Below are 27,066 nucleotides of genomic sequence, written 5' to 3' on the forward strand. Positions count from 1 at the left end.
GGCCGGGCGCGGTGACGCCATCGCGGCGCGCGGGCCCGGTGCCGGGGGCGCTGCCGGAGCTCGGCCCGCGCCGCTGCCGCCGCCGCCGCACGGCCATGAGCCAGTTCAGCTTCGGGGCGGCCGCGCCCGGCGGCGCCTTCGGCCTGGGCGCGCCCCGAGCCGCCGCCAACGCCACCACGGCCACCAGCGGCTTCTCCTTCTCCGCGCCGGCGCCCGCCCCCGCCTCCACCGGCTTCAGCTTCGGCAGCGCGGCGCCGGCGGCGGGCGGCAGCCAGCCCGCCGGGCTCTTCTCCTTCAGCAGGCCGGGCACGGCCGCGCAGCCCTCCAGCTTCAGCTTCGGCTCGGCCAGCGCGGCCCCCGCCGCCACGGCAGCCGCCGCCTTCCCAATGGGGTGAGAGCCGGGCCCGGGCGGGGACGGACGGACAGGGGGACGGACGGGGGGACGGAGGGAGCGGCGTCCTGTGGGTGCCGGGCGAGGGCTCTGCGGGCAAAGCTGCTCGGAGCGAGCCCTGGCCCTTGTGCCGGCTCTTCCCAGCGCCCCGCAGGGCTCGGCGAGCCCCGGCCCCGCTCCGTTCGCACGGGAGCTCCCGCAGCGGGGGGAAGGAGATGTTCCGCGATCCCGGCTGGAACGGGGCTGGAGACGCGAGCACGCAGAAATGCTGAAGCTCTGCTGCCCAATATCAAACGTCTCGTTCTCTCTGAGCCGGATCCGGAGTGCTCGGAATGCTTTCCCGGCAGTTTGGGAGGGATTTGCCGATCAGGAAAGGCGGCGAGTCCTGGAGCGGCTCTGCAGAGCTGCTGCTGGCAAAGCTTGCCAGATGGGAGCTGTGGGAAGGGAGCTCAAATGGGGACGAGCAGGAAAAAAACAGCCTTGTGGAGAGGGAGTGGAAATGGTGAGCTGAGAGAAGCAGCAGCAGCTTCACGTGTGCTCCATAGAACGCCCTGTGGTACCTGGGTGGGTGGAGGCAATGAAGGGACAGGCGGTAGAATGAGCCCTGAGGGGGGTGGCAGGTGCCAGCAGCTGGATGGAGTCTCTTGTCAGAACTGGGACACAGCCTGGCCAGGTGTGCAGCTCTCTGAAAGGCTTCTGCTGTCAGCAAATGCTCAGGGAGGAAGCCAGCTGTGGACTTGGGTGGATGTGTGCCTCAAGCAGAATGGCTTCCTTTCTGTTCTTTCCTCCCTAGGGCAAACACCCCAAAAGTGACCTTTGGAGCCAGCACTGCCACTCCAGCTCCTGCAGTCACGGGGAGCTTTTCCTTTGGTGCCCCTGCTGCAACCAGCACCCCCTCGAGCCAGGCAGCAGCCTCGTCTGGCTTTACCTTTGGCTCTGCTGCCAGCAGCAGCAGCAGCACGGCTCCCTCTGGGACCCCAGGAGGCTTCACCTTCTCCAGTGGCACCACGGGCCAGGCGGGCACGGCCGGGTTCAGCATCGGCCCAGCGGCCACGTCGGCAGGGCTGAGCTTCGGCACGGCCCCTGCGGCTGCTGCCAGCACCAGCACGGCCACCCTGGCAGCTGCCACCCCCACAGCAGCGCCCTTCAGCCTCGGGGGGCAGCCCTCAGGTGGGTGAGCAGCCTGGGGGGTGTGGAGGGTCAGACTGGGACACGGGCACACAGCTTGGGGTCACTGGGATGGGGCTGTGCTGTAGGCACAGTTTGGGGTCACTGGGATGGGGCTGTAGGCACAGTTTGGGGTCACTGGGATGGGGCTGTGGGCACAGTTTGGGGTCACTGGGATGGGGCTGTGGGCACAGTTTGGGTCACTGGGATGGGGCTGTAGGCACAGTTTGGGGTCACTGGGATGGGGCTGTGCTGTAGGCACAGTTTGGGGTCACTGGGATGGGGCTGTAGGCACAGTTTGGGGTCACTGGGATGGGGCTGTGGGCACAGTTTGGGTCACTGGGATGGGGCTGTAGGCACAGTTTGGGGTCACTGGGATGGGGCTGTGCTGTAGGCACAGTTTGGGGTCACTGGGATGGGGCTGTAGGCACAGTTTGGGGTCACTGGGATGGGGCTGTGCTGTAGGCACAGTTTGGGGTCACTGGGATGGGGCTGTAGGCACAGCTTGGGGTCACTGGGATGCCCAGCCTCATCCCCAGTGGGCACAGCTGTGAGCAGCAGGTGAGCAGCACTGACAGCAATGAGCCATGGAGTGCCCAGGTGTGCTGAGCAACCACCAGAGGGAACAGAGGGCACACAGTGGCACTACATCAACATGAGGGGTGTAAAAAGCTGGGCTGAAGAGCAAGAAGAGCAGACACTTGCTCTTTAGCCCTGAGGCCTCCTGAAGTGGTTTGGTGTTTCTTTGTGTGGGTTGAAACCTTCTGAAATTGTATGGTGACAGTCTGTGTATTGTGGCTGTCTCAGCTGCCCTGCGCTGTGACACAGCCCTGGGGGGCAGCTGCGGGCTGGGAGCCTTTGGCATGGGATATCTAAGGGGTGGAATGGGGTTGCAGATTCTGCATCCCCTGGGTTGTGCTGGGGCAGAGAGCAGCGAGGGGCTGCAGCCAGAGGTGTTTCTGCCAGGCCTGTCCAGGGGCTGCAGTGCTGGGCAGCAATTGCTCTTTAGCCTGGAGGAAGGAATTCCATCTTTTCCTTTTGCTCCTGGTTCCAGGTCTGACCTTTGGGGCTCAGCCTTCAACAGCAGTCACCAGTACAAGCACAGCAACACTGACCACAAGCACCAGCCAGGCACCCAGCCTGAGCTTTGGAGCCAAGCTGGGAGGTAGGAAGCTGTTCTAGAAAACAATTCCTCAAGGCTTTGGGGATTCTGCTCTCCTCCTGGCCATAGCTGTCTGTTAGAATTAGTCAAATCTCTTATACTGGGGTGTGGGAAGGGGCCACAAGTGTTTGTTCCTGTGGGTTTGCCCTGGCAGTGGGAATCTGTGACAGCTCTCAGAGCCATTGCACAGTGTGTCCTGTGGTTCTGATCGTGTCCCACACGCCAGAATCTGTTCTGTGCTTGTTTGGGGAGCACAGGGGAAGGGAGGCACAATCTTAAAGGGGCAGATTGTGAAAGACAGGGAGGGGAGGGAGAATAAGAGGAAAATAAAGTTAAAATGCTGACATGGCCAAGAACCAGGTGTGGCTGGGCAGTTGGTGGCACCCTCCCAGCAGGGTTGTTGTGCAGGGGCTGGGAGCTCAGTGTGCTCTGCTTGTACAGCTGGAGCTGTTTGTCCCTGCAGTGACATCCACAGCTGCCAGCACGGCCTCCACCACCAGCACCACCTCAGTGCTGGGCTCCACGGGGCCCTCCTTGTTTGCATCTGTGGCAACTTCTTCAGCCCCGGCCTCCTCCAGCACCACGGGCCTCTCACGTGAGTCTCTGCAGGCAGGTTTGTCCCTGGGGCAATCCAGGGGCAGCCAGGGGGCTGCTGCTCCCCTGGGGCTGGGGCTGCTGCTGCTGCTCCCCTGGGGCTGGGGCTGCTCCCCTGGGGCTGGGGCTGCTGCTGCTCCCCTGGGGCTGGGGCTGCTGCTGCTCCCCTGGGGCTGGGGCTGCTGCTGCTCCCCTGGGGCTGGGGCTGCTGCTGCTGCTCCCCTGGGGCTGGGGCTGCTGCTGCTGCTGCTGCCCTGGGGCTGGGGCTGCTGCTGCTGCTGCTCCCCTGGGGCTGGGGCTGCTGCTGCTCCCCTGGGGCTGGGGCTGCTGCTCCCTTGGGGCTGGGCTGCTGCTCCCCTGGGGCTGGGGCTGCTGCAGGGAGAGGGGAGCAGGCTGGGCACAGCTTCTCCAAAGGCCCTGCATTCCATGGCTCATGCAACCTGGTAATGGTGTCTTCTTTTCACAGTGGGTGCCACTTCCACTGGTTCCACTGGGACAGCCAGTGTGGGGACACTTGGCTTTGGATTAAAGGTTCCTGGAACCACAGCTGCCACCACAAGCACTGCCACAGGTAGGAACAGGATGCTGAAAGTCCCTGGAGAGAAGGGAGACTGAATTCAGTGCTCTGTACAGGTGTAAAGGGCCATGTCAGAGTAGCAGCTCAGCAGCTGTGATTTGTAAAGCCCTCAAGTAACTGAAATCCACAGTCTGTCTTTCTCTGATCCTTTTCCACCTCTTTGAGGAAACACAGAAGTTCTCTCACCCACTGCAGAGGTGCAGGGGAGGAGCTGGGTGTGCTGGCAGTTCTTGGTTCTAGCAGTAAAACATGGGGATGTTGACAAGGGGTTGGGCTGGGGATGTTTTCATTCCCTCCTTGACTGATGTAGGATCTGCTGTTGTTCCCTTCAGAGGGATCTGCTGCAGCTCCCCAGCCATGGGCACCCTGGAGCTGCTCTCTGTTAGAGAGGTGCCAGCTGTGTCCCCTTCTGCTGCCTGACTGGAATCTCTTCCTGCAGGGACAACTTCTGCTTCTGGCTTCCCTTTGAACCTGAAGCCATTGACCACCACTGGTGCCATTGGAGCTGTGACCTCCACAGCTGCCACAACCACAACCACCACAGCCAGGTGGGTGTTTGCTGCCATTGACCCTTTCCTGCCTGGGCTGGAGCAGCTGCAGGGCTCAGGCTGGGCTCTGGAGCAGGAAGGGGAGATCAGTGAGAGTTGTGGTCTTTGTCTGTCCTGACCTCATGTCCTGTGCTGCCCTCACTCCTCTCAGTGCCCCCCCAGTGATGACTTATGCCCAGCTGGAGAGTCTGATCAACAAGTGGAGCCTGGAGCTGGAGGACCAGGAGAAGCACTTCCTGCATCAGGCCACACAAGTCAATGCCTGGGACCGCATGCTGATCGAGAACGGGGAGAAGGTGAGGAGGCCTCCAGAGCAACCTCATTCTGCTGGCTTGGCTCCTTCAGGGGCTCTGTTACAGGTGCCACAGGCATCTAGAACATGGTACAGATAGCTGTGAGCTCCCCTGGGTGCTTTTCACAGTCTCTGTGTGTCTGTTCTGGCCTTTAGGCCTTGGAGCTGGGAATGTGTTCTGTGCCTTTGCTCTGTGACACCAAGTTCTCTTGTGGGGGATTATTCCAAGTTTATTCCATCACTGGGGTGGATTAGTGATGAGGAGTAAGGAATAAGGGAGGGTCATTATTCCCTTATTCCCTCTTGGGTCTCTAAATCTTTGCGTCCGTCTCTCATTTCCAGCAGAACTTGCACGGTGCTGCTTTCTCCCTCACACCTCTCTTCTTTGCAGAGCTGACTTCTTGGTTTTCAGGGTGTAATGAAATGTCTTCTGTTTCCAGATTACTTCCTTACACAGAGAAGTAGAGAAGGTGAAGGTTGACCAGAAGAGGTAGGTGACCATGAGCACTTGAAATGATTTTATTTCTTCTCTGCATTGTCCTGCCTGGCTGTGGGACAGCTCTGCAATGTCTGCAACACGAAAGGGAAGCAGTTGGCATTTCTCTTTGCAGGCTGGATCAGGAACTGGACTTCATTCTGTCCCAGCAGAAGGAGCTGGAGGACTTGCTGACCCCTCTGGAGGAGTCTGTGAAGGAGCAGAGCGGGACCATCTACCTGCAGCACGCGGATGAGGAACGGGAGAGGACGTGAGGCACCGACCTGCTGGGGATGGGGATGGGCACTGTGCTGGGCTCACAGCAGCCAGCAGCACGTGGAGCTGGGATGGGGGACAGGATTGAACAAGCAGTGGCTGCTGTCAGATATTTAATCCTGTTTTGTGCATGTTATCTTAGATTTTACTCATAGTCCTGCCCTCTCTTGCTTGTCTTTCTCCGTGTGTCGATCAAGGGAGACAGGGGTTGGGAGTCCCTTCATGTGGGTTTGGAGCCTCTCTGGCTGCTGTTCCCAGGTCTCTGCTGCTCTTGGCTGCAGATGTGGAAGCTCATTCTGATTGCCCACAGTTGCTGTGACTGCAAGCAGGTCCTGAGGGTTTTCTTTAACCATTCTGATCTTGTTTCCTGTGTGCTCTGCAGCTACAAACTGGCTGAAAACATCGATGCTCAGCTGAAGCGCATGGCACAAGATCTGAAGGACATCATTGATCACTTGAACACATCAGGAGGCCCAGCAGACACAAGTGACCCTGTAAGTGCAAGCTTTTATTTTATATTGCTGAAGAGGCAAAGGATATTGAAATGTTCTCACTCTTCATTTGTCCCCATGTGGATACTCCACTCATACTTTATACTGTTTTTAATATCCTCATTAAACAAGATCTGAATAACCAGCTCCTTCTGATATCTATTAAATTGATTTTGTTGCTTCTTATGGCTTTACTGAGAAGCTTTTTTTTCAGTAAAAGTTTCACTTCAGTATTGCAGACTGAGTTTTTCCACATTCATTTTCAATTTTGCCACTTCAAGCCTGAGGTGAGGAATGTTCTGCTGGTTCCTAGGGCTAAATTAAAATAAACCAAAGCCCCAGACATATGCTCTAAACTGTGCAGTTTTCTTGCTGGTTTGGAGGAGCAAAGTAGCAGCCTTGCTGCACACACTTCCCTGGCCAAGTGGCTGCTGCCTTAGGGAAGCTGGGCAAGGAGAAACTTGCCTTTGACTCCTCTTGCTGTTTATGCAGTCTCACAGCTGACTTGCACCTTCTCTCTCTGCTCAGCTTCAGCAGATCTGTAAAATTTTGAATGCACACATGGATTCCCTGCAGTGGATTGACCAGAATTCAGGTAAGCTTTGTCCTGCAGCCTTTTGGGACTGTGAATGGGAAGCAGGAGCCTGTATGTGAATGTTTGTTCATCCCTGAATTCCTGAGGATGCCTGAGGAGTGTTCCTCCTCCCCTTCAGTGGCACTGTCCCTTCTGGGCTTGAATTCTCCTGCTGTGCCTGATTAGAGGCCTCTGCTCAGAAGTTACTCCTGACAACTGGTATTTTTTACCCAAAAAGCTCTCCTTGAAATGTGTCAGTGCGAAGCAGAGAACTTAAAAACCTTATTCATTGTGTCAAACCAATGTTAAGTAGTTCAACTTCTAAAGGAGTGTGGGGTTTGCTTGTGATGCAGGAAAATTGATGAGGGGAGGTCTGTGTGTTGAGTGTTATCATCCCTTGAATCTGAAAATGGGAAGCCTCATCCAGCCAGGATGGAGCAGCCTGCCTTTATCTGCAGGTGGGGTAATTGGAGGAATAATCTGGGAATTTCACAGCCTCAAAAGCTTGAGATCCAATGCACAGAGAGATGCATTCAGGAGTGAACATTTGACACGAGTCATACTAAAGACAGAAAAAAGGAGTTTTTCTCCCTGGGACAGTGCCTCCTGGTGAGGGATTCTGGAATTCTGTGCCGTTTGGATTTTAACTGGTAGCAGCCACACGGGGGCACGGCAGAATGAAGCAGCTCTCCTCTCAGCAGCCCGAGTGCACTGCCTGGCTGCAGTGCTGGGAAATGCTCACACCTGGGGTAACTGCTTGTGTGAAAGCAGGCCTGCTGTTCTCTGTGTTCACACAGAATTATTGGCTTAGGTCGGGATCTAATTAGGTGTTTTCTTTCATAGCACTGCTGCTAAGCTCCGCATTCCAAACATGCCTTTTTTTAGGAAATCTGATACAGCTCCTGTGACACCTGAATTCTTTATAGAATGTGTGTGAAAATAGCTATCCATTTCCTTTAAATTTTCCTAGAAAGTAGACCAATTTTTTCCTCTGCCATTCAATAATGAAAAAGTTTTCTTATTGGCAGTGCTTTGGGTTGTGTTTTCCTCCTGCTTTGTCATATCTGAGTGACTGTCAACAAGAAAATATTTTTTATTCTGCAGGCAGAACTGTGCAGGGTTGTGTTTTGGGGTGACTGTGACATTAATTCTTGTTTCTGCCACAGCTGTGCTGCAGAGGAAGGTGGAAGAGGTGACCAAGGTTTGTGAGAGTCGCCGCAAGGAGCAGGAGCGCAGCTTCAGGATCACCTTTGATTGAAACATTCCCAAATTCAAAGGATGGACATAAAACCTCCACAGAAAACAGAGGTGTTTGGGAGCTAAGGACTGAAATGATGACCTGACTTTTGTTTCCTTTTTTACAATAAAATATGTGGTTTGTTCAGAGCCAGTCTTTGTGGTGTTGGACAGGATTTCACCTGCTCCCATCAGAAACTGGATGAAGTTTGTGCTCTTTGTGCTTTAGCTGTGCCTGCAGACTGGTGAGGTAACAGAAATGATGCCTTGGAGGGCTCTGTGTGGTTTTGCATGGCCTGGTTTTGGGAGGAGACTGCAGGGGTGGCTTCTGTGAGAAGCTGCCAGAAGCTTCCACCATGTCCAGCAGAGCCAATCCCTGGTGGCTCCAAAAAAATGGACAAGTTGCTGGCCAGGGCTGGGCCAGTCAGATAGGGTAATAATGCCTCTGTGAAACAGATTTAAGAAGAAATAAAAACAAATTTGTGGCGTAGTTGTAATTGTGGCCAAAGAGCAGGGTGAAAACCTGTGAGGGGAACAACTCTGCAGCCACCAGGGTCAGTGGAAAAGGAGAAGAGGGGAAGAGGTGTTCCAAGCACTAGGGCTGAGATTGCTCTGCAGCCTGTGGTGAGGACCATGGTGAAGCAGCTGTGCCCCTGCAGCCCAAGGGGATGCAGAGATCCACCTCCAGCCCATGGAGGTGCCCCAGGGCAGAGCAGGGGCATGCCTGGGAGGAGGCTGTGAGCCTGTGGCTGAGGTGCTCTGCTCCCAGGCTGGAGCAGCTGTCCTGGAAGGCAGAGGGACCCACACTGCAGCAGTTTGAGCGGGGCTGTTGCCTGTGGGATGGACTCATGTCAGAGAAGTTCACAGAGAACTGTCTCCCATGGGAGGGACCCCAAACCTGGGGTGCTGAACTGACCATGACCCCCATTCCTGTCTCCCTACGAACTGACCATGACCCCCATTCCCATCTCCCTGTGAACTGACCATGACCCCCATTCCCATCTCCCTGTGAACTGACCATGACCCCTATTCCCTCTCCCTATGAACTGACCATGACCCCTGACATATTTTATGAAAAATCCTTTTGCTAGGATTTTTTCTCCTGAGAAGCTGAGAGGCCTCAGGAACAAAATGTAAACAATAATTATCTGCTGCTGTCGAATGCAACAGGTGCAACTTTGATTGGTCTTATGTGGTTGTTTTTGATTAATGACCAGTCACAGTCTGGCTGTCTCGGACTCTCTGGTCAGATTTTATTATCATTCCATTCCTTCCTTTCCTTTCAAGCCTTCTGATGAAATCCGTTCTTCTATTCTTTTAGTGTAGTTTTAATATAATATATATATAATAAAATAACAAATCAGCCTTCTGAAACATGAAGTCAACATTCTTGTCTCTTCCCTCATCCTGGGACCCCTGTGAACACCACCACAGACCCCCATTCCCTGTCCCTGTGAACACCACCACAGACCCCCATTCCCTGTCCCTGTGAACTGACCATGACCCCCATTCCCTGTCCCTGTGCTGCTGGGGTAGGAGGGACGGATTGGGGGGGAAGGCCTTTCTAAGGGCTGATTTTACTTTCTCTTATCCTGCTCTGCTTTGGTTAGCAATAAACTTATTTAGTATCTCTACTGTGAAAAATGAGCATTGTATGATTGGGTTTTTGAAAATATTAAAATGAGTGTTATATGTGTTATGTTAGAAAGTTATGCTGTATTAATTTTCTTAAGTAAGTTATGCTGTATTAATTTTCTTAAGTAGTGTGTTAAATATAGTTTTAGGTTATAACAAAATGTTAAAATAGAAACTATGCTGTGTAAGATACTTGTTTAAAGAAAGGACTTGAAGCGAGATAGCAGCCATAGGACACCTAAATCTTTCAGAGAAAAAGAATTTATTGCTTCATTATCCGAGGAAAGGAACTTCTCCCTGCCTCGCTCTGGTTTAACGACGTCCTCAGGATTCAGAGGAAGAAGTTGATGATGACCAGACAGAATTCTGTATTTGAATGGAATTTATGCATCATGTATGAGGTGTATGAATATGCATCAGGCTATTGCTTTTAAGGGTTAACCCTCTGTTAACGTGGGTCCTTTTTCGGGCTTATTTTGCCCTGAAAGAGGTACCCGGACTGTCCGTAACTCTTTGTCTCTATTGTCTCATATTGTCCTAATTCAAATTGTCCAAAATTTTTATTACTCTAATTATATTCCTCTTTTAAAAAACGCTTTATTACTATTAAACTTTTAAAATTTCACAACCAAGCGATTGGCGTTTTTCCCAGCTCCGTTCAGCCTGCTTTCCCCGTGACGACATTTGACGAGCGATCTCTTCCGGTGCTTCTCTCAGCCCTGCATTCAATGTTCCCTCCTCCGTTCAGCTGCAGAGGGGTGCGGGTGTTTTTGGGGTGTGCCTGTCCCCTGATCCCCGCTCACCCCACGGCGGGCAGCGCTCGGTGCAGCAGCTCCGGGGCTCCGCTCGGTGCCCGGCCCCGCTCGGTGCCGCCGCCCGGCCCGGCCGCTCCTTCCGGGGCGGCTCCCGGTGCTGCCCTCAGGCGCTGGCGGTGCGGAGCGGCGGGGCCATGCGCCGGTGAGCGGGGCTCCCGGGTGCCCAGAGAGCCCCCACGGGCTGCCGGGCACGGCCTGGGCCCGGTGTCAGTCCCGGTGCCAGCCCCGGTGCTGCGGCCGGAGCGGCGCCGGGCCCGGAGCGGGAGCGCGGCACGGGCCGGGCCGGGCCGGGCTGGGCTGGCTCTGGGCTGGGTCTGGCTCTGGGGTGGGTTTTGGGTTTGGGGCTCTGTGCTCCGGAGCAGGTGACCCCGGAAAGGGAAAAGCGCTGCTGAAAGTCACAGTTTCGTTTCGGCGTCGCGGTTTCACTTCTTTCTTGCCTGACTCATTTGAAACTAGCCAGACGCTGCTAGATGCTAGATCCTGTGTTTGAATGGAAGTTATGCATCATCTTGCAGCTAGATGCTAGATGCAGGATGATTTCCGTCAATAAAAATGATGGCGTGTGATTTTAAAGTGAACAAACACCCTCCCCATCAATACAAAAACACCCGAAGATTCCTTGGGGTACTTTAATGTTCTCAAAGGAGCCCCAAATCTGTTGACTTTTCTAGTAATGTTAAAGGGAGTTTTAGTCATGTAGTTTTGGTTCCTTGGTTTTTTAAATCCCATAAAACCAGCCCAAGAGGTGGAGGAGCTGTAGCAGGGGTGTGTTTTGAGCAGTGTTTCCCCTGTTGCCTGATTTCCCATGCCTGTGCTGTGTTTGTGTGCCCCAGGGTGAACAGCAGCCTGTCCAGCGATGAGCTCCTTCTGGAGGACCTGGAGACAGAAGGAGAGAGGCAGCTGAAGAGCCTCCTTCACCACCAGCTGGACACCAGTGTCTCCATCGAGCAGTAAGTCCTGATCTGGTGTGCTCTGGGAGGGAGCAGCCCCTTGCTGCTCGCCGTTCCTCAGCGCTGAGCTGTTTGTGCTGTTCCTTTGGCTCCCAGGTGCAAGTCCAAGCGGAGATGCTTTGCCCCTGCAGCTTTTTACAAACCCTTTGGGGAAGAGGCTGCGGGGGCTTTGAGCCTGTCGCAGTTCCAGGCCCTGCAGGAGAGTGACAAGGAAACCTCCTCTCTCCGGGAGCTGGGGCTCTCTGACTCGGAGATCGTGCTCTGGAAGAACCACGATTCAGCAAGGAAGGTGGGTCTGGTGTTTTATGGGGTCCCCAGGACGAAGGAGGAATTGAGAATCTGACTCCATGTTCTCAGAAGGCTATTATATTATATTATATTATATTATATTATATTATATTATATTATATTATATTATATTATATTATATTATATTATATTATATTTACAGACATCTTTTATGAAATTTTTTTTTCTTTAGAGTTTTTCTTCTTGAGAAGCTGAGAGGCTTCAAGAAAAAAATGTAAACAATGATTATCTGCTGCTGTGGAATGTAACAAGTGGATCTGCGATTGGTCTCATAGAATTGTTTTTAATTAATGGCCAATCACAGTCAGCTGGCTGGGACTCTTTGTCCAAGCCACAAGCATAATTTGTTTTTTCTATTCTTAGCTAGCCTTCTGATGAAATCCTTTCTTCTATTCTTTTAATATAGTTTTAATATAATATATATAATAAAATAATAAATCAAGTCTTCTGAAACATGGAGTCAGATCCTCATCTCTTCCCTCATCCTGGGACCCCTGTGAACACTGTATTATATTATATTATATTATATTACATTACATTACATTACATTACATTACATTACATTATGAGAAAGGATACATCAGAAGGCTTAACAAGAATGGTAATGAAAAAATCATTACTCAGAGTCCAGCACAGCTGATGGTGATTGGTCATTAGGTAAAAACAATTCACATGGAACCAATCAAACAATGACTAGTTGGTAAACAATGTCCAGACCACATTCCAAAGCAGCAAACACAGGAGAAGCAATCAGATAATTATTGTTTTCATTTCTCTCTGAGGCTTCTCATCTTCCCAGGACAAGAAATCCTGGGCAAAGGGATTTTTCAGAAAATGTGGCAGTGGCAGGTGGGTGTGCTCTGCTCTCACCTGAGGGTGGTCAGCTTCCTCTGACCCTGTGGCACTCTGGTAGAAAATTCCAGTCCTTTGTAAGCCATTGGTAAAGAATGGCCACTCCTTGTATCCCTTGCCTTTAGCCCAGCACTATCCTACATTTCTTCTGGCCTCTTTCCTTTGGTGGAATGGTCGGTGTTAAAAGGTGTGGTGGAGACGGGAGTGGGTCCTTTGGAACAGAGCAGGACGTGAGGATATTCCTGCCTCTGTCTTGATCTCAAATCATTTCACCTGTTTATACCTGTGTGTGAAGGATTTAAATGCTAGAAGAGAAGGAGAAAATATTTCAAAGCATGCCAACATCCTCCTTTGGGTATCCTGATAGATCCCTGGATGCCACTGCTGATTTAGGATGGCTGTTTGTAGGGAGTGTTCTCCTTAGGAGCTTGCAGGTCCTTCAGGGGCCCTGGGACAGCCACATGAAAATGGTGCAGAGCTCTCAGACCAAGTGTGTGGTGGCACTGCCTTGGCTCCTCCCTGTGTGCTCTTCCAGCAGGTTTTTCCCCTTCCCCAACCTTCACCCTTATTTTTTCACATTCTAGACACAAGAGGCTTTTGTGGTTTTCCTATGTCAGGTGCACTGAAGTGTCCTGCTCTTAACTTGCCAAACTGGAAAATGCAAACCAGAACTTGGGCTGATCCTTGGCTTCCCTGTGTCTCCTCCTCCTGAGTGATAGCTGTGTGCAGGAGAGAGTTGTCTGTGCTAATCAGGGGCTTGCCTCTTTTCAGCTGAAGTCATTACTTGCTTTGGTGTTTAAATGCAAATCCAGCCCTGGTGTGGCCTGATTAAAGCTTGGTGCAGAGAGGAGTGGTGTTAATTTAAGAATGAAAATCAATGTTGTCAGTACCAGCTGTTATATTTAGTATGAAATGTATTCTGGGACGTTCAGAAAAAATTATTTGTATGGAAAACATTCCTCTGACAGAAAAAAAAGGGTGACATCAGGATATGTCTTCTACAGGTTCTGGAAGGAGAATATTTATGGAGAAAGCCTAAGTCAGGTAGTGATGTGCAGCTTTGGAGGTGGAGGCCCTGAGTGAAATATTCCACCATGAGTGATGAATGATGTCAGCTGAGACAGAACTTCAGATTGCCTGGGGAGCTCTTGGCAAAGTACTGAGCGCAGATTTCTGTTATTTTCATCTGCTAAGTGGCAGCTTTTTTGAAAACAAAGTACAACAAATGATTTCCGGGAATTGCCTTTCCTATAAACAGCCTTTTGTGCCTGGGGGAAGCTGTGAAATGGTGAATGGCAGAAGCTGTGCAGATGTGGGGCAGAGGTACCATGGGAAGCTCTGTTGGGCTGTGCTCAGTGCAGTTAAGTCTGGTTTCTTGCCTGAGGCAGAAGGATTGCCACCATAATTCTGAAAGTGAGTTTGAGAACAGAAAATGCACCCCCAGCCCCATGAAAACGTGTTCTGATGGAGGAGAAGTGCCCTTCCAGCAGCTGGGGTGTGCTTTGGCAGCATGAAGTGGCCCCTGCAGTCAGGTTTGTGTGCCCAGGGATGCTCCCTGCTCTCAGCTGAGCTGTAGGGCCGTGCTGCAGCTCCTCTATGGTTTCTGGCTCAGTGGTGCTGGTTGGGGTTTAGTACTCAGCATAAACCTCCCCTCGGGTGCCAAGCAGCAGCTGGGGGTCCACTTTTCAGCAAATAAGGTTCTCAGGGTCACAGAATAAGAGCTTGGTGGAAACTTGAGCTTGGCGATGCTGTAGTGTGGGGAAAGAACTGCCGGAGGATGGTGGTGCAGTCACTGAAGGTGGCTGTGGTGACAGCTGTGGCTGTCAGAGGCAGCAGAGACAGAGGGAGATGGAAGCAGCACAGACAGGCCATGACAAAGGAGCTGTTTCTCCACTCCCCTCAAGAGCTGAGCGTGCTGTGTGATTGTATTTGTCCTACCCTTGCAGTAATGGGACCTGTTGGTGCCTGGGAGATGGTTCCTAATTGCCCCCATGTCACTGTAAGGGTCAGGAGTGGGTAATAAGTGACACAGACTCTAGGGCAGAAGGCTGATAGCCTGGAAGCCCCAACTTTACTGAAATTGCTTCTTTTATAAACTGGTCCCTTACAGGTGGACCTGATTGGTCATTTAATCAATACATTCCTCCATCTTGCCTCCTGAACCCCCATTCTAAAAACCCCAAAAAATCTATTTTTAACTCTGTGATAAATTCACTATCATTCTACTTAAACTTCTGTGGCTTGTAATTCTTCATATAAGGTTGGTAATTGTTTTTTTCAAGGGCTAAATCAGAGGCACTCTGTGCCAAGGTCTCTGAGCCCCCTGGGCAGGGGCTCGAGTCCTCCAGGGCAGCCAGAAGAATTTCCTGGGTTCGTGTCGCAGACATCTTTTATGAAAAAACCTTTCCTTAGGATTTTTCCTCTTGAGAAGCTGAGAGGCCTCAGGAACAAAATGTAAACAATGATTATCTGCTGCTGTGGAATGCAACAGGTGGAGCTGTGATTGGTCTCATGTGGTTGTTTCTAATTAATGGCCAATGACAGTCAGCTGGCTCGGACTCTCTGTTCCAGACACAAGCCTTTGTTGTTCATTCTTTCTTTCACTATTCTTAGCTAGCCTTCTGATGAAATCCTTTCTTCTATTCTTTTAGCATAGTTTTAATATAATATATATCATAAAATAAATCAAGCCTTTTGAAACATGGAGTCAGATCCTCGTCTCTTCCCTCATCCTAAGACTCCTGTGAACACGGTCACAGGTTCCAATAATTATAAAGCCTAAAAACACACTACAACAGGTCATAAAATAATAAATTAGCCTTCTAAGAACATGGAGTCAGATTCATTAATTCCTTCCAACGATGGGGGTCTCAGAGAATACCGGAGTTGCTGATCCCAGCTGTGGTTGTTTTGCAGGGCTCAGGGCATTTGTCTGGCTCAGGGGAGGAGGCTGTGCTGTTGCTGATGCCAGCTGTGTTGTTTTGCAGGGCTCGGGGCTGGGGGCAGCCCCCGAGGCCACGCAGGAGCGGCTGGATGCCATCCGGGAGAAGCTGGAGGAGCGGCGCCGCATCCTGGCGCTGCCGCAGCGCTTCGCGGGCAGCAAGCAGCTGAGCCGGCGGGAGATGGAGATCGAGCAGGCCCTCTTCCAGGGCACGGACCGCCACTCCTTCCTCAGGGCCCTCTACCACCAAGGTGCTGCCCCCAGCCAGGGCTCCTCCTGCACACACAGCCTGCCCGTGTGTGAGCCTCACGCTGTTCTGTCCCTGAGGATGTGGCTCTGCTTTGGTGCTGTGTGGGAGGAGATATTTTCCTCTCTTACAGGAGCAGGCAGAGTTGGTTCTCTTTTATGAGAACTTAGAGGCTTTTAGAGTGCATTTCTGGGTCTCCTTGAGGTGTTGCATGTAGTGCAGAGCAGCTCGGGGTGTGGGAGGGGAGCTGGGTGATGCTTTGGTAGAGCCTCGAGGTCTGAGTTAAGCAGAGTGCCTGAGTTAAGCAAAGTGCCTGCTTTTTAAAGTGTGTCGCAGACATCTTTTCATGAAAATCCTTTCATTAAGATTTTTTCCTGCTGAGAAGCTAAGAAGCTTCAGGAACAAAATGTAAACAATAGTTATCTGCTGCTGTGGAATACAACAGGTGCATCTGTGATTGGCCCATCTTAAATATTTATAATTAATGGCCAATCACAGCCCAGCTAGCTCAGCTCTCTGTCTGAGCCACAGACCTTTGTTATTAATTCCTTTCTATTCTTAGCTTAGCTAGCCTTCTGAGAACCTTTCTTTCTATTCTTTTAGTATAGTTTTAATGTAATATATATCATAAAATAGTAAATCAAGCCTTCTGAAATATGGAGTCAGATCCTCATCTCTTCCTTCAACATAAGACCCCTGTGACCACTGTCACAAAAGTGCATTTCTGGGTCTCCTTGGGGTGGTGCATGTAGTGCAGAGCAGCTCAGGCTGTGGGAGAGGAGCTGGGGTGATGCTTTGGTAGAGCCTCGAGGTCTGAGTTACACAAAGTGCCTGGGTGGGACTGGGGATTGTTCCTTATCTGCAGGGGGTGAAGGTAGCAAAGGCACAGAGCAGGTAAGAGGAGGAATGACTTGTTTAAAGCTTCATCCCTGAAGTGGATTTGGATGCAGTTGAAGGCTGGGGGATGCTGCTCTCACATTTGTCCTTATTTCCATTAAACAGAGTTAAAAGAGATCATTGATCAGTCCATGTCATGGACCTTTTTAAACCCAGAACCTTAATCTGATGTCCTTGAAAGCCAAATGTTCCTATTCCAGGTAGTGGAACAGGAAGGCAGCATGGCCCATCCTTGCTGCACATGCTGGGGGAGGAAAGTGTGTTGAAGGAGTCACTAGAAAGTGCTGAAATATGGCTGCAGATAAGCAAGTGAGGGCATCTCTGAAAAGAGCTCTGAGGTAGCACAGGTGGAGCTGCTGCTCTCTGCAGGTTCATCCTGGGCTGAGGAACCAGCACTTGCTGGGGCTGCTCTTGTTTTAAACAACCTGCAGGGCTGGGCACAGAGGCTGGGGTGAAACAGGGTTCTTCCTTTTTGTGTCTCTCCTTGCAGTCTGTGTTTTCCAGGTTATTGGTGATAGTTACCACATATCTCTGTTATGAATTAGATGACACTCAGAAGAGAGGAACAGATGAAAAGGACCCCATGGTTCATCTGGAGAGTGTTTACCAGGAGCTGCTGAGCAAGAAATGCCCTGAAAAAGTCCAGTCTGCTGCAAGTGACCCCTGCTCGTCCCCCACCCCACAGGGGTCTAGGACTGAGGAGACTTCATCACTTCCAGACCAGGAGGAGCAAGCAGAACAAGCAGCAAGTCCCAGTGTGTCTGCAACAGAGCCCCAGCAGTCCCCTCCAAGGACTGTGGTTATCAAAGAGCCAGTTGAGTTTGTCCCAGAACAGAAGATCCTCAGGAACCGCCTCTCAGAGGAGGAACTCCGGAAAATCCCCAGGTTCTCATCCTACCATCCAGGGGAGCCCAGCAGGGTAAGCTGACATGAACCTGCTCAGCAGGATGCCCTGAAGCTGTGTCAGTAGGCAAAGGCTCCTCTTTGCTGTTGCCTTGAAGTTGCTGGGCTGATCCTGCAGGCCAGGGGAGAGGAGCCTCCACTGTGGGGGGAAAAGGGACCTTGGGCTCTGATGGGGAGGCACCAGCCTGGCAAAGAGCTGTACCTGTGAGCCCAGCCCTCCCTGGCTCCAGCAGCTCACCTGTCAAGATGTGCTCTGTCTGTCTGGGCCTGGCTGAGTCCTGCTGTCACTTTACTCAGACTGTTCCTGTCTGGTAGCTGGAGATGATTGCATTTTATAAATAAACAGAATGAACTGAATAAACTGTTTTATAAATAAACTGAACTAAATAAACTGAACTGTTTTATAATAAACTGAAACTGTCAGCTTTTGATGCAGGCAAGCATGGTGATGCCTTGACTTCAGAGCTGCCTTTCTCTGTACACCCACGTGTCCTCTAAATGCCATCATTAGCATGTGGGTGTGAGGGTTGAGCTAAATCACACCTTGAGCTGTACAAGCTGGAAGGTGTGTTTGCATGGCAAAGGCTGGCTGACCCCGTGTGTCCCTGTTACAGGTGCTGTATTTGAAGAACCTGGGTCCCCGAGTGACAGTGAGGGACCTGGTGTCCCTGTTTGCTCGGTTCCAGAGGGAGGAAAGCCCCCCGATCCAGTTCCGCCTCCTGAGCGGCCGCATGAGGGATCAGGCCTTCATCACCTTCCCTGGTGAGTTGCTGCCTTGTGCCTCCCAGTTCTTCCCTGACTCCCAGAGGTGTCACATCGTCCTGCAGGGCACTGTGCTGCTGCCAAGGAGAAGCAGGGGAATTCACTTCTTTTATCTTCCTGTTGTGCCATGGTCCTTTCCCTGGGTTGGAAGGGGATTTACCAGGGCAGAAGTGATGTGGTCTGTCATGTGCAGTGTTCATTCAGCACGTCAGAGCAGGCTGAGTGGCCAGCAGATGGGAACACCCAGAGGATGACCCTGTGTCCCTGTGCCAGCAGGTGCCTGTGCTCACTGTGTCCTCTCCTTGCAGACACAGAGTCAGCCCAGAGAGCCCTGCAGCTGCTGAACGGGTACAAGCTGCAGGGGAAGCCCCTGGTCATCGCCTTTGGGAAAAGCAGGAAGCACTTGCCAGAGGCTGACTCTGCCATCCCCAGCTCCTCTGCTGCAGAGAACCCTCCTGCCACGTGAGGGATGGAGAACCAGCAGCCTTGTGGAGTTCAGTGGGTTGTGGCAAAGCTGTGGCTGAACCTGGGACAGTGCAGGACCAGCAATCTCAGAGTGGGGAAAGGAGAGCTGGGGACTGGGCTCTTCTTGAGAGCTGGGCAGTGCCCACACACTGTTGTGGCAAGGAGAGAGGGAAGAGGCCAGGTAAATAAATGCACTAATTGTGGTATTTCCTTAGTGTGTGCTTCTTGATGTTTATAGTCCTAAGTCCTCTAGAGCCAAGTGTGCTGCACACTGCTGCTGCTGCAGACCCTCAGTCCTGGGAGCCTCCCAGCTCTGCTGGCTCCTCTGGAGACAGAGACTGCCCCAAGCCCTCCAAAGCAGCATTTGTGTATCTCACCAGTCTGCAGGCACAGCTAAAGCACAGAGACCACACTTCCCCACAAACTTCAGGCAGCTTCTCCTGTCCAATATAACAAAGATCACCTTTGGGAACAAACAACACATTTTATTTCAAGAAAAGGAAACAAAAGCCAGGTCATCATTTTGGATCTCAAAACCTGCACAGAAAAGAGAGGTGTTTATGTCCATCCTTTGAACATGGGAGTGTTTCAATCAAAGGTGATCCTAAAGCTGCGCTCCTGCTCCTTGCGACGACTCTCACAAACTTTTGTCACCTCTTCCACCTTCCTCTGCAGCACAGCTGTGGCAGAAACAAGGGATTAATGTCAGTTAATGACAGTCATCCCAGAACACAACCCTGCACAGTTTTGCTTGCAGGACAAAGAAAAACATTTTAGGAGGGCTTTTTTGGTAAAACACCAGCAGTTGTCAGGAGTAACTTCTGAGCAGAGGCCTCTAATCAGGCACAGCAGGAGAATTCAAGCCCAGAAGGGACAGTGCCACTGAAGGGGAGGAGGAACACTCCTCAGGCATCCTCAGGAATTCAGGGATGAACAAACACTCACACACAGGCTCCTGCTTCCCATTCACAGTCCCAAAAGGCTGCAGGACAAAGCTTACCTGAATTCTGGTCAATCCACTGCAGGGAATCCATGTGTGCATTCAAAATTTTACAGATCTGCTGAAGCTGAGCAGAGAGAGAAGGTGCAAGTCAGCTGTGAGACTGCATAAACAGCAAGAGGAGTCAAAGGCAAGTTTCTCCTTGCCCAGCTTCCCTAAGGCAGCAGCCACTTGGCCAGGGAAGTGTGTGCAGCAATGCTGCTACTTTGCTCCTCCAAACCAGCAAGAAAACTGCACAGTTTAGAGCATGTGTCTGGGGCTTTGGTTTATTTTAATTTAGCCCTAGGAACTAGGAGAACATTCCTCACCTCAGGCTTGAAGTGGCAAAATTGAAAATGAATGTGGAAAAACTCAGTCTGCAATACTGAAGTGAAATTTTAACTGAAAAAAAAGCTGCTGAGTACAGCCATAAGGAACATTAAGATCAATTTAACATAAATCATAAAGAAAGAAGCTGGCACTTACAGGATCACTCGTGTCTGCTGGGCCCCTGGATGTGTTCAGGTGCTCAGTGATGTCCTTCAGATCTTGTGCCATGCGCTTCAGCTGAGCATCGATGTTTTCAGCCAGTTTGTAGCTGCAGAGCACACAGGAAACAAGATCAGAATGGTTAAAGGAAACCCTCAGGACCTGCTTGCAGTCACAGCAACTGTGGGCAATCAGAATGAGCTTCCACATCTGCAGCCAAGAGCAGCAGAGACCTGGGAACAGCAGCCAGAGAGGCTCCAAACCCACATGAAGGGACTCCCAACCCCTGTCTCCCTTGATCTGCAGACAAGCAGGAGAGTGGAGGACGTCCTGCAAGGCTTTGTGGGGACTGAAGGAAGCAGTGAGCCTGGATTCAGGATTCCTTCTCTCCTGAACCAGACAAGCACTGCCTTTAATTACCCAGCCATGATGCACCACTAACGCCTTACGAGGTGACTTGTGCCACACAGAGTTCTCTGCTCTCACCACTGCTGGCACTGAAGAACCATTAACTTTCCAAGATTATGCCAAAATTAGTAACCTCTTCCCAGACAGCTGATTACACCAACATCCAAAGAGCTTTTCATGCTGATTCAAGGGTTTCCACTCACAGTTCTAGTTTCTAAAGAATAAAATCTAAGTTGCCATGCATAAAACAGGATTAAATATCTGACAGCAGCCACTGCTTGTTCAATCCTGTCCCCCATCCCAGCTCCACGTGCTGCTGGCTGCTGTGAGCCCAGCACAGTGCCCATGCCCATCCCCAGCAGGTCGGTGCCTCACGTCCTCTCCCGTTCCTCATCCGCGTGCTGCAGGTAGATGGTCCCGCTCTGCTCCTTCACAGACTCCTCCAGAGGGGTCAGCAAGTCCTCCAGCTCCTTCTGCTGGGACAGAATGAAGTCCAGTTCCTGATCCAGCCTGCAAAGAGAAATGCCAACTGCTTCCCTTTCGTGTTGCAGACATTGCAGAGCTGTCCCACAGCCAGGCAGGACAATGCAGAGAAGAAATAAAATCAATTCAAGTGCTCATGGTCACCTACCTCTTCTGGTCAACCTTCACCTTCTCTACTTCTCTGTGTAAGGAAGTAATCTGGAAACAGAAGACATTTCATTACACCCTGAAAGCCAGGAAGTCAGCTCTGCAAAGAAGAGAGGTGGGAGGGAGAAAGCAGCACCGTGCAAGTTCTGCTGGAAATGAGAGATGGACACAAAGATTTAGAGACCCAAGATGGAATAAGGGAATAATGATCCTCCCTTATTCCTTATTCCTCATCACTAATCCACCCCAGTGATGGAATAAACTTGGAATAATCCCCCACAAGAGAACTTGGTGTCACAGAGCAAAGGCACAGAACACATTCCTAGCTCCAAGGCCTAAAGGCCAGAAGAGACACACAGAGACTGTGAAAAGCACCCAGGGGAGCTCACAGCTATCTGTACCATGTTCTAGATGCCTGTGGCACCTGTAACAGAGCCCCTGGAGGAGCCAAGCCAGCAGAATGAGGTTGCTCTGGAGGCCTCCTCACCTTCTCCCCGTTCTCGATCAGCATGCGGTCCCAGGCATTGACTTGTGTGGCCTGATGCAGGAAGTGCTTCTCCTGGTCCTCCAGCTCCAGGCTCCACTTGTTGATCAGACTCTCCAGCTGGGCATAAGTCATCACTGGGGGGGCACTGAGAGGAGTGAGGGCAGCACAGGACACGAGGTCAGGACAGACAAAGACCACAACTCTCACTGATCTCCCCTTCCTGCTCCAGAGCCCAGCCTAAGCCCTGCAGCTGCTCCAGCCCAGGCAGGAAAGGGTCAATGGCAGCAAACACCCACCTGGCTGTGGTGGTTGTGGTTGTGGCAGCTGTGGAGGTCACAGCTCCAATGGCACCAGTGGTGGTCAATGGCTTCAGGTTCAAAGGGAAGCCAGAAGCAGAAGTTGTCCCTGCAGGAAGAGATTCCAGTCAGGCAGCAGAAGGGGACACAGCTGGCACCTCTCTAACAGAGAGCAGCTCCAGGGTGCCCATGGCTGGGGAGCTGCAGCAGATCCCTCTGAAGGGAACAACAGCAGATCCTACATCAGTCAAGGAGGGAATGAAAACATCCCCAGCCCAACCCCTTGTCAACATCCCCATGTTTTACTGCTAGAACCAAGAACTGCCAGCACACCCAGCTCCTCCCCTGCACCTCTGCAGTGGGTGAGAGAACTTCTGTGTTTCCTCAAAGAGGTGGAAAAGGATCAGAGAAAGACAGACTGTGGATTTCAGTTACTTGAGGGCTTTACAAATCACAGCTGCTGAGCTGCTACTCTGACATGGCCCTTTACACCTGTACAGAGCACTGAATTCAGTCTCCCTTCTCTTCAGTGACTTTCAGCATCCTGTTCCTACCTGTGGCAGTGCTTGTGGTGGCAGCTGTGGTTCCAGGAACCTTTAATCCAAAGCCAAGTGTCCCCAGACTGGCTGTCCCAGTGGAACCAGTGGAGGTGGCACCCACTGTGAAGAGAAGACAGCATTAAGAGGTTGCATGAGCCATGGAATGCAGGGCCCTTGGAGAAGCTCTGCCCAGCCTGCTCCCCTCTCCCTGCAGCAGCAGCAGCCCCAGCCCCAGGGGAGCAGCAGCCCCAGCCCCAGGGGAAGCAGCAGCAGCAGCAGCAGCCCCAGCCCCAGGGGAGCAGCAGCAGCAGCCCCAGCCCCAGGGGAGCAGCAGCAGCCCCAGCCCCAGGGGAGCAGCAGCAGCCCCAGCCCCAGGGGAGCAGCAGCAGCCCCAGCCCCAGGGGAGCAGCAGCAGCAGCCCCAGCCCCAGGGGAGCAGCAGCAGCAGCCCCAGCCCCAGGGGAGCAGCAGCCCCCTGGCTGCCCCTGGATTGCCCCAGGGACAAACCTGCCTGCAGAGACTCACGTGAGAGGCCCGTGGTGCTGGAGGAGGCCGGGGCTGAAGAAGTTGCCACAGATGCAAACAAGGAGGGCCCCGTGGAGCCCAGCACTGAGGTGGTGCTGGTGGTGGAGGCCGTGCTGGCAGCTGTGGATGTCACTGCAGGGACAAACAGCTCCAGCTGTACAAGCAGAGCACACTGAGCTCCCAGCCCCTGCACAACAACCCTGCTGGGAGGGTGACACCAACTGCCCAGCCACACCTGGTTCTTGGGCATATCAGCATTTTAACTTTATTTTCCTCTTATTCTCCCTCCCCTCCCTGTCTTTCACAATCTGCCCCTTTAAGATTGTGCCTCCCTTCCCCTGTGCTCCCCAAACAAGCACAGAACAGATTCTGGCGTGTGGGACACGATCAGAACCACAGGACACACTGTGCAATGGCTCTGAGAGCTGTCACAGATTCCCACTGCCAGGGCAAACCCACAGGAACAAACACTTGTGGCCCCTTCCCACACCCCAGTATAAGAGATTTGACTAATTCTAACAGACAGCTATGGCCAGGAGGAGAGCAGATTGCCCAAAGCCTTGAGGAATTGTTTTCTAGAACAGCTTCCTACCTCCCAGCTTGGCTCCAAAGCTCAGGCTGGGTGCCTGGCTGGTGCTTGTGGTCAGTGTTGCTGTGCTTGTACTGGTGGCTGCTGTTGAAGGCTGAGCCCCAAAGGTCAGACCTGGAACCAGGAGCAAAAGATGGAATTCCTTCCTCCAGGCTAAAGAGCAATTGCTGCCCAGCACTGCAGCCCCTGGACAGGCCTGGCAGAAACACCTCTGGCTGCAGCCCCTCGCTGCCCTCTGCCCCAGCACAACCCAGGGGATGCAGAATCTGCAACCCCATTCCACCCCTTAGATATCCCATGCCAAAGGCTCCCAGCCCCCAGCTGCCCCCCAGGGCTGTCAGAGCACAGGGCACAGTTGTGACAGCCAGGACACACAGAGTAACAACAAACAATTTCAGAAGGCTTCAACCCACACAGAAAAACACCAAACCACTTCAGAAGGCTGCAAGCATCAGCCCTTCTTGCTCTTTAGCCCAACCCTTTACCCCCCTCATGTTGATGCAGTGCCCCTGTGTCCCCGCTGTTCCCTTTGGTGGTTGCTCAGCACACCTGGGCACTCCATGGCTCATTGCTGTCAGTGCTGCTCACCTGCTGCTCACAGCTGTGCCCACTGGGGATGAGGCTGGGCCAGCCCATCCCAGTGACCCCAAACTGTGCCTACAGCCCCATCCCAGTGACCCCAAACTGTGCCTACAGCACAGCTCCATCCCAGTGACCCCAAACTGTGCTCACAGCACAGCTCCATCCCAGTGACCCCAAACTGTGCCCACAGCCCCATCCCAGTGACCCCAAACTGTGCCTACAGCACAGCCCCATCCCAGTGACCCCAAACTGTGCCTACAGCCCCATCCCAGTGACCCCAAGCTGTGTGCCCGTGTCCCAGTCTGACCCTCCACGCCCCCCAGGCTGCTCACCCACCTGAGGGCTGCCCCCCGAGGCTGAAGGGCGCTGCTGTGGGGGTGGCAGCTGCCAGGGTGGCCGTGCTGGTGCTGGCAGCAGCCGCAGGGGCCGTGCCAAAGCTCAGCCCTGCCGACGTGGCCGCTGGGCCGATGCTGAACCCGGCCGTGCCCGCCTGGCCCGTGGTGCCACTGGAGAAGGTGAAGCCTCCTGGGGTCCCAGAGGGAGCCGTGCTGCTGCTGCTGCTGGCAGCAGAGCCAAAGGTAAAGCCAGACGAGGCTGCTGCCTGGCTCGAGGGGGTGCTGGTTGCAGCAGGGGCACCAAAGGAAAAGCTCCCCGTGACTGCAGGAGCTGGAGTGGCAGTGCTAGCTCCAAAGGTCACTTTTGGGGTGTTTGCCCTAGGGAGGAAAGAACAGAAAGGAAGCCATTCTGCTTGAGGCACACATCCACCCAAGTCCACAGCTGGCTTCCTCCCTGAGCATTTGCTGACAGCAGAAGCCTTTCAGAGAGCTGCACACCTGGCCAGGCTGTGTCCCAGTTCTGACAAGAGACTCCATCCAGCTGCTGGCACCTGCCACCCCTCTCAGGGCTCATTCTACCGCCTGTCCCTTCATTGCCTCCACCCACCCAGGTACCACAGGGCATTCTATGGAGCACACGTGAAGCTGCTGCTGCTTCTCTCAGCTCACCATTTCCACTCCCTCTCCACAAGGCTGTTTTTTTCCTGCTCGTCCCCATTTGAGCTCCCTTCCCACAGCTCCCATCTGGCAAGCTTTGCCAGCAGCAGCTCTGCAGAGCCGCTCCAGGACTCGCCGCCTTTCCTGATCGGCAAATCCCTCCCAAACTGCCGGGAAAGCATTCCGAGCACTCCGGATCCGGCTCAGAGAGAACGAGACGTTTGATATTGGGCAGCAGAGCTCCAGCATTTCTGCGTGCTCGCGTCTCCAGCCCCGTTCCAACCGGGATCGAGGAACATCTCCTTCCCCCCGCTGCGGGAGCTCCCGTGCGAACGGAGCGGGGCCGGGGCTCGCCGAGCCCTGCGGGGCGCTGGGAAGAGCCGGCACAAGGGCCAGGGCTCGCTCCGAGCAGCTTTGCCCGCAGAGCCCTCGCCCGGCAGCCACAGGACGCCGCTCCCTCCGTCCCCCCGTCCGTCCCCCTGTCCGTCCGTCCCCGCCCGGGCCCGGCTCTCACCCCATTGGGAAGGCGGCGGCTGCCGTGGCGGCGGGGGCCGCGCTGGCCGAGCCGAAGCTGAAGCTGGAGGGCTGCGCGGCCGTGCCCGGCCTGCTGAAGGAGAAGAGCCCGGCGGGCTGGCTGCCGCCCGCCGCCGGCGCCGCGCTGCCGAAGCTGAAGCCGGTGGAGGCGGGGGCGGGCGCCGGCGCGGAGAAGGAGAAGCCGCTGGTGGCCGTGGTGGCGTTGGCGGCGGCTCGGGGCGCGCCCAGGCCGAAGGCGCCGCCGGGCGCGGCCGCCCCGAAGCTGAACTGGCTCATGGCCGTGCGGCGGCGGCGGCGGCGCGGGGCCGAGCTCCGGCAGCGCCCCCGGCACCGGGCCCGCGCGCCGCAATGGCGTCACCGCGCCCGGCCCGGCCCGCCCCCGCGCCTTCCCGCCCTCTGCGGCTATTGGTCAGGACGGCCGCCACTCGCGGGATGACGGCTCCGATTGGCTGTTGGGGAGTGAGGGGCGGGGCGTGCCGGCGTTACTGTGGGGACGGGGACGCGGCTGCGGGAGCGGAGTGAGGGACGGGGAGAGACCGGAGTGAGGGACGGGGAGAGAGAGACCGGAGTGAGGGACGGGAAGAGACCGGAGTGAGGGACGGGGAGAGAGAGACCGGAGTGAGGGACGGGGGAGAGACCGAGCGGAGCGAGGGACGGGGGAGAGACCGGAGTGGGGGACAGGGGACAGTGGGACAGGGGTGCGGGACACGGGGTGTGGGACAGGGGACACCAGGCTGGAATTGCGGGACAGGAACATGTGCCTGCCAATATCTGCCTCTCATTCAAACAGGCGACATTAAATCAGGAACTTTTTTCAGTGCCTGCTTTCTTTGATCACTGCCTGATCTCTTTTTTCCTGATTAGAATAACAGCCTTTCATTCCAGAGGAATCTGTCCATTTCAATAATTTCTAGAGAATTGGGTGGGTTTTAGTTAAATGTGCTGACTGAGTTACATTCCAATGGCAAAACATCAATAGAAAAATTAATTTCCTGTTGAGAACTCCTGACCTGTTGCAGAACAAGAAGTTTTACTTTCTTACGAAAAATTTCTGCTCAAATGCCAAGTGGGAAGAACTGCTAGAGTTTGGACAACTATCTGGATATTACTGAAGGAAAATTATTTTCTCTGATCAACAAATTCCGGGGTGCAACCAGTTCATATGGCTTGATGGCTGTTAGCTGTTGAAGTTCAGCATTCCATAGAGCCAGATAAGATAGCCTTTATCATTAAGTAGAAAGGAAACCAGCTGGCTCTGGAGGCCAAGAAGTAAATTTTTATAACTTAGAAACCAGATAATAAAGGCACTTTTCAACAGAAGGAAGCAATGTCAAATTCAGCAGCGCTGTCTGAGGATGGAGACCTGTGAATGTGTTGGAAAGTTCAGCGAAAACACTTGTGGAGTACTTGTGGCTGCCAGAAAAATGATAATTACATTTCTGTTCTAAACCCCTACAT

General features: G+C 53.2%; 3 protein-coding genes across 3 annotated transcripts; 2 read left to right on the plus strand and 1 right to left on the minus strand.

Moving 5' to 3' along the window:
• Positions 1–44: 44 nt before the first annotated feature.
• Positions 45–7,937, plus strand: LOC115914722 (nuclear pore glycoprotein p62-like). The gene is made up of 12 exons (XM_030967426.1): positions 45–391; positions 1,185–1,561; positions 2,613–2,723; positions 3,184–3,315; positions 3,781–3,885; positions 4,331–4,439; positions 4,591–4,735; positions 5,172–5,221; positions 5,343–5,477; positions 5,865–5,976; positions 6,502–6,568; positions 7,714–7,937. The coding sequence occupies exons 1-12, from the start codon at positions 96–98 to the stop codon at positions 7,803–7,805; spliced, it is 1,731 nt and encodes a 576-aa protein (XP_030823286.1). The 5' UTR covers positions 45–95; the 3' UTR covers positions 7,806–7,937.
• Positions 7,938–10,203: 2,266 nt separating this feature from the next.
• Positions 10,204–18,765, plus strand: RBM41 (RNA binding motif protein 41). The gene is made up of 7 exons (XM_030967430.1): positions 10,204–10,375; positions 11,067–11,183; positions 11,280–11,472; positions 15,332–15,536; positions 16,975–17,348; positions 17,947–18,094; positions 18,403–18,765. The coding sequence occupies exons 1-7, from the start codon at positions 10,368–10,370 to the stop codon at positions 18,558–18,560; spliced, it is 1,203 nt and encodes a 400-aa protein (XP_030823290.1). The 5' UTR covers positions 10,204–10,367; the 3' UTR covers positions 18,561–18,765.
• Positions 18,766–19,027: 262 nt separating this feature from the next.
• On the minus strand, positions 19,028–25,893 carry LOC115914721 (nuclear pore glycoprotein p62-like). Its single transcript, XM_030967425.1, has 12 exons — positions 25,589–25,893; positions 24,419–24,795; positions 23,504–23,614; positions 22,912–23,043; positions 22,403–22,507; positions 21,849–21,957; positions 21,553–21,697; positions 21,067–21,116; positions 20,811–20,945; positions 20,025–20,136; positions 19,560–19,626; positions 19,028–19,239 (listed from the first exon to the last, which is right to left on the minus strand). Exons 1-12 carry the CDS (start codon positions 25,882–25,884, stop codon positions 19,148–19,150), a joined length of 1,731 nt encoding a protein of 576 aa, XP_030823285.1. The 5' UTR covers positions 25,885–25,893; the 3' UTR covers positions 19,028–19,147.
• Positions 25,894–27,066: the final 1,173 nt, after the last annotated feature.

The sequence above is a fragment of the Camarhynchus parvulus genome, chromosome 4A (genome assembly GCF_901933205.1).
Source record: "Camarhynchus parvulus chromosome 4A, STF_HiC, whole genome shotgun sequence".
NCBI lineage: Eukaryota > Metazoa > Chordata > Aves > Passeriformes > Thraupidae > Camarhynchus > Camarhynchus parvulus.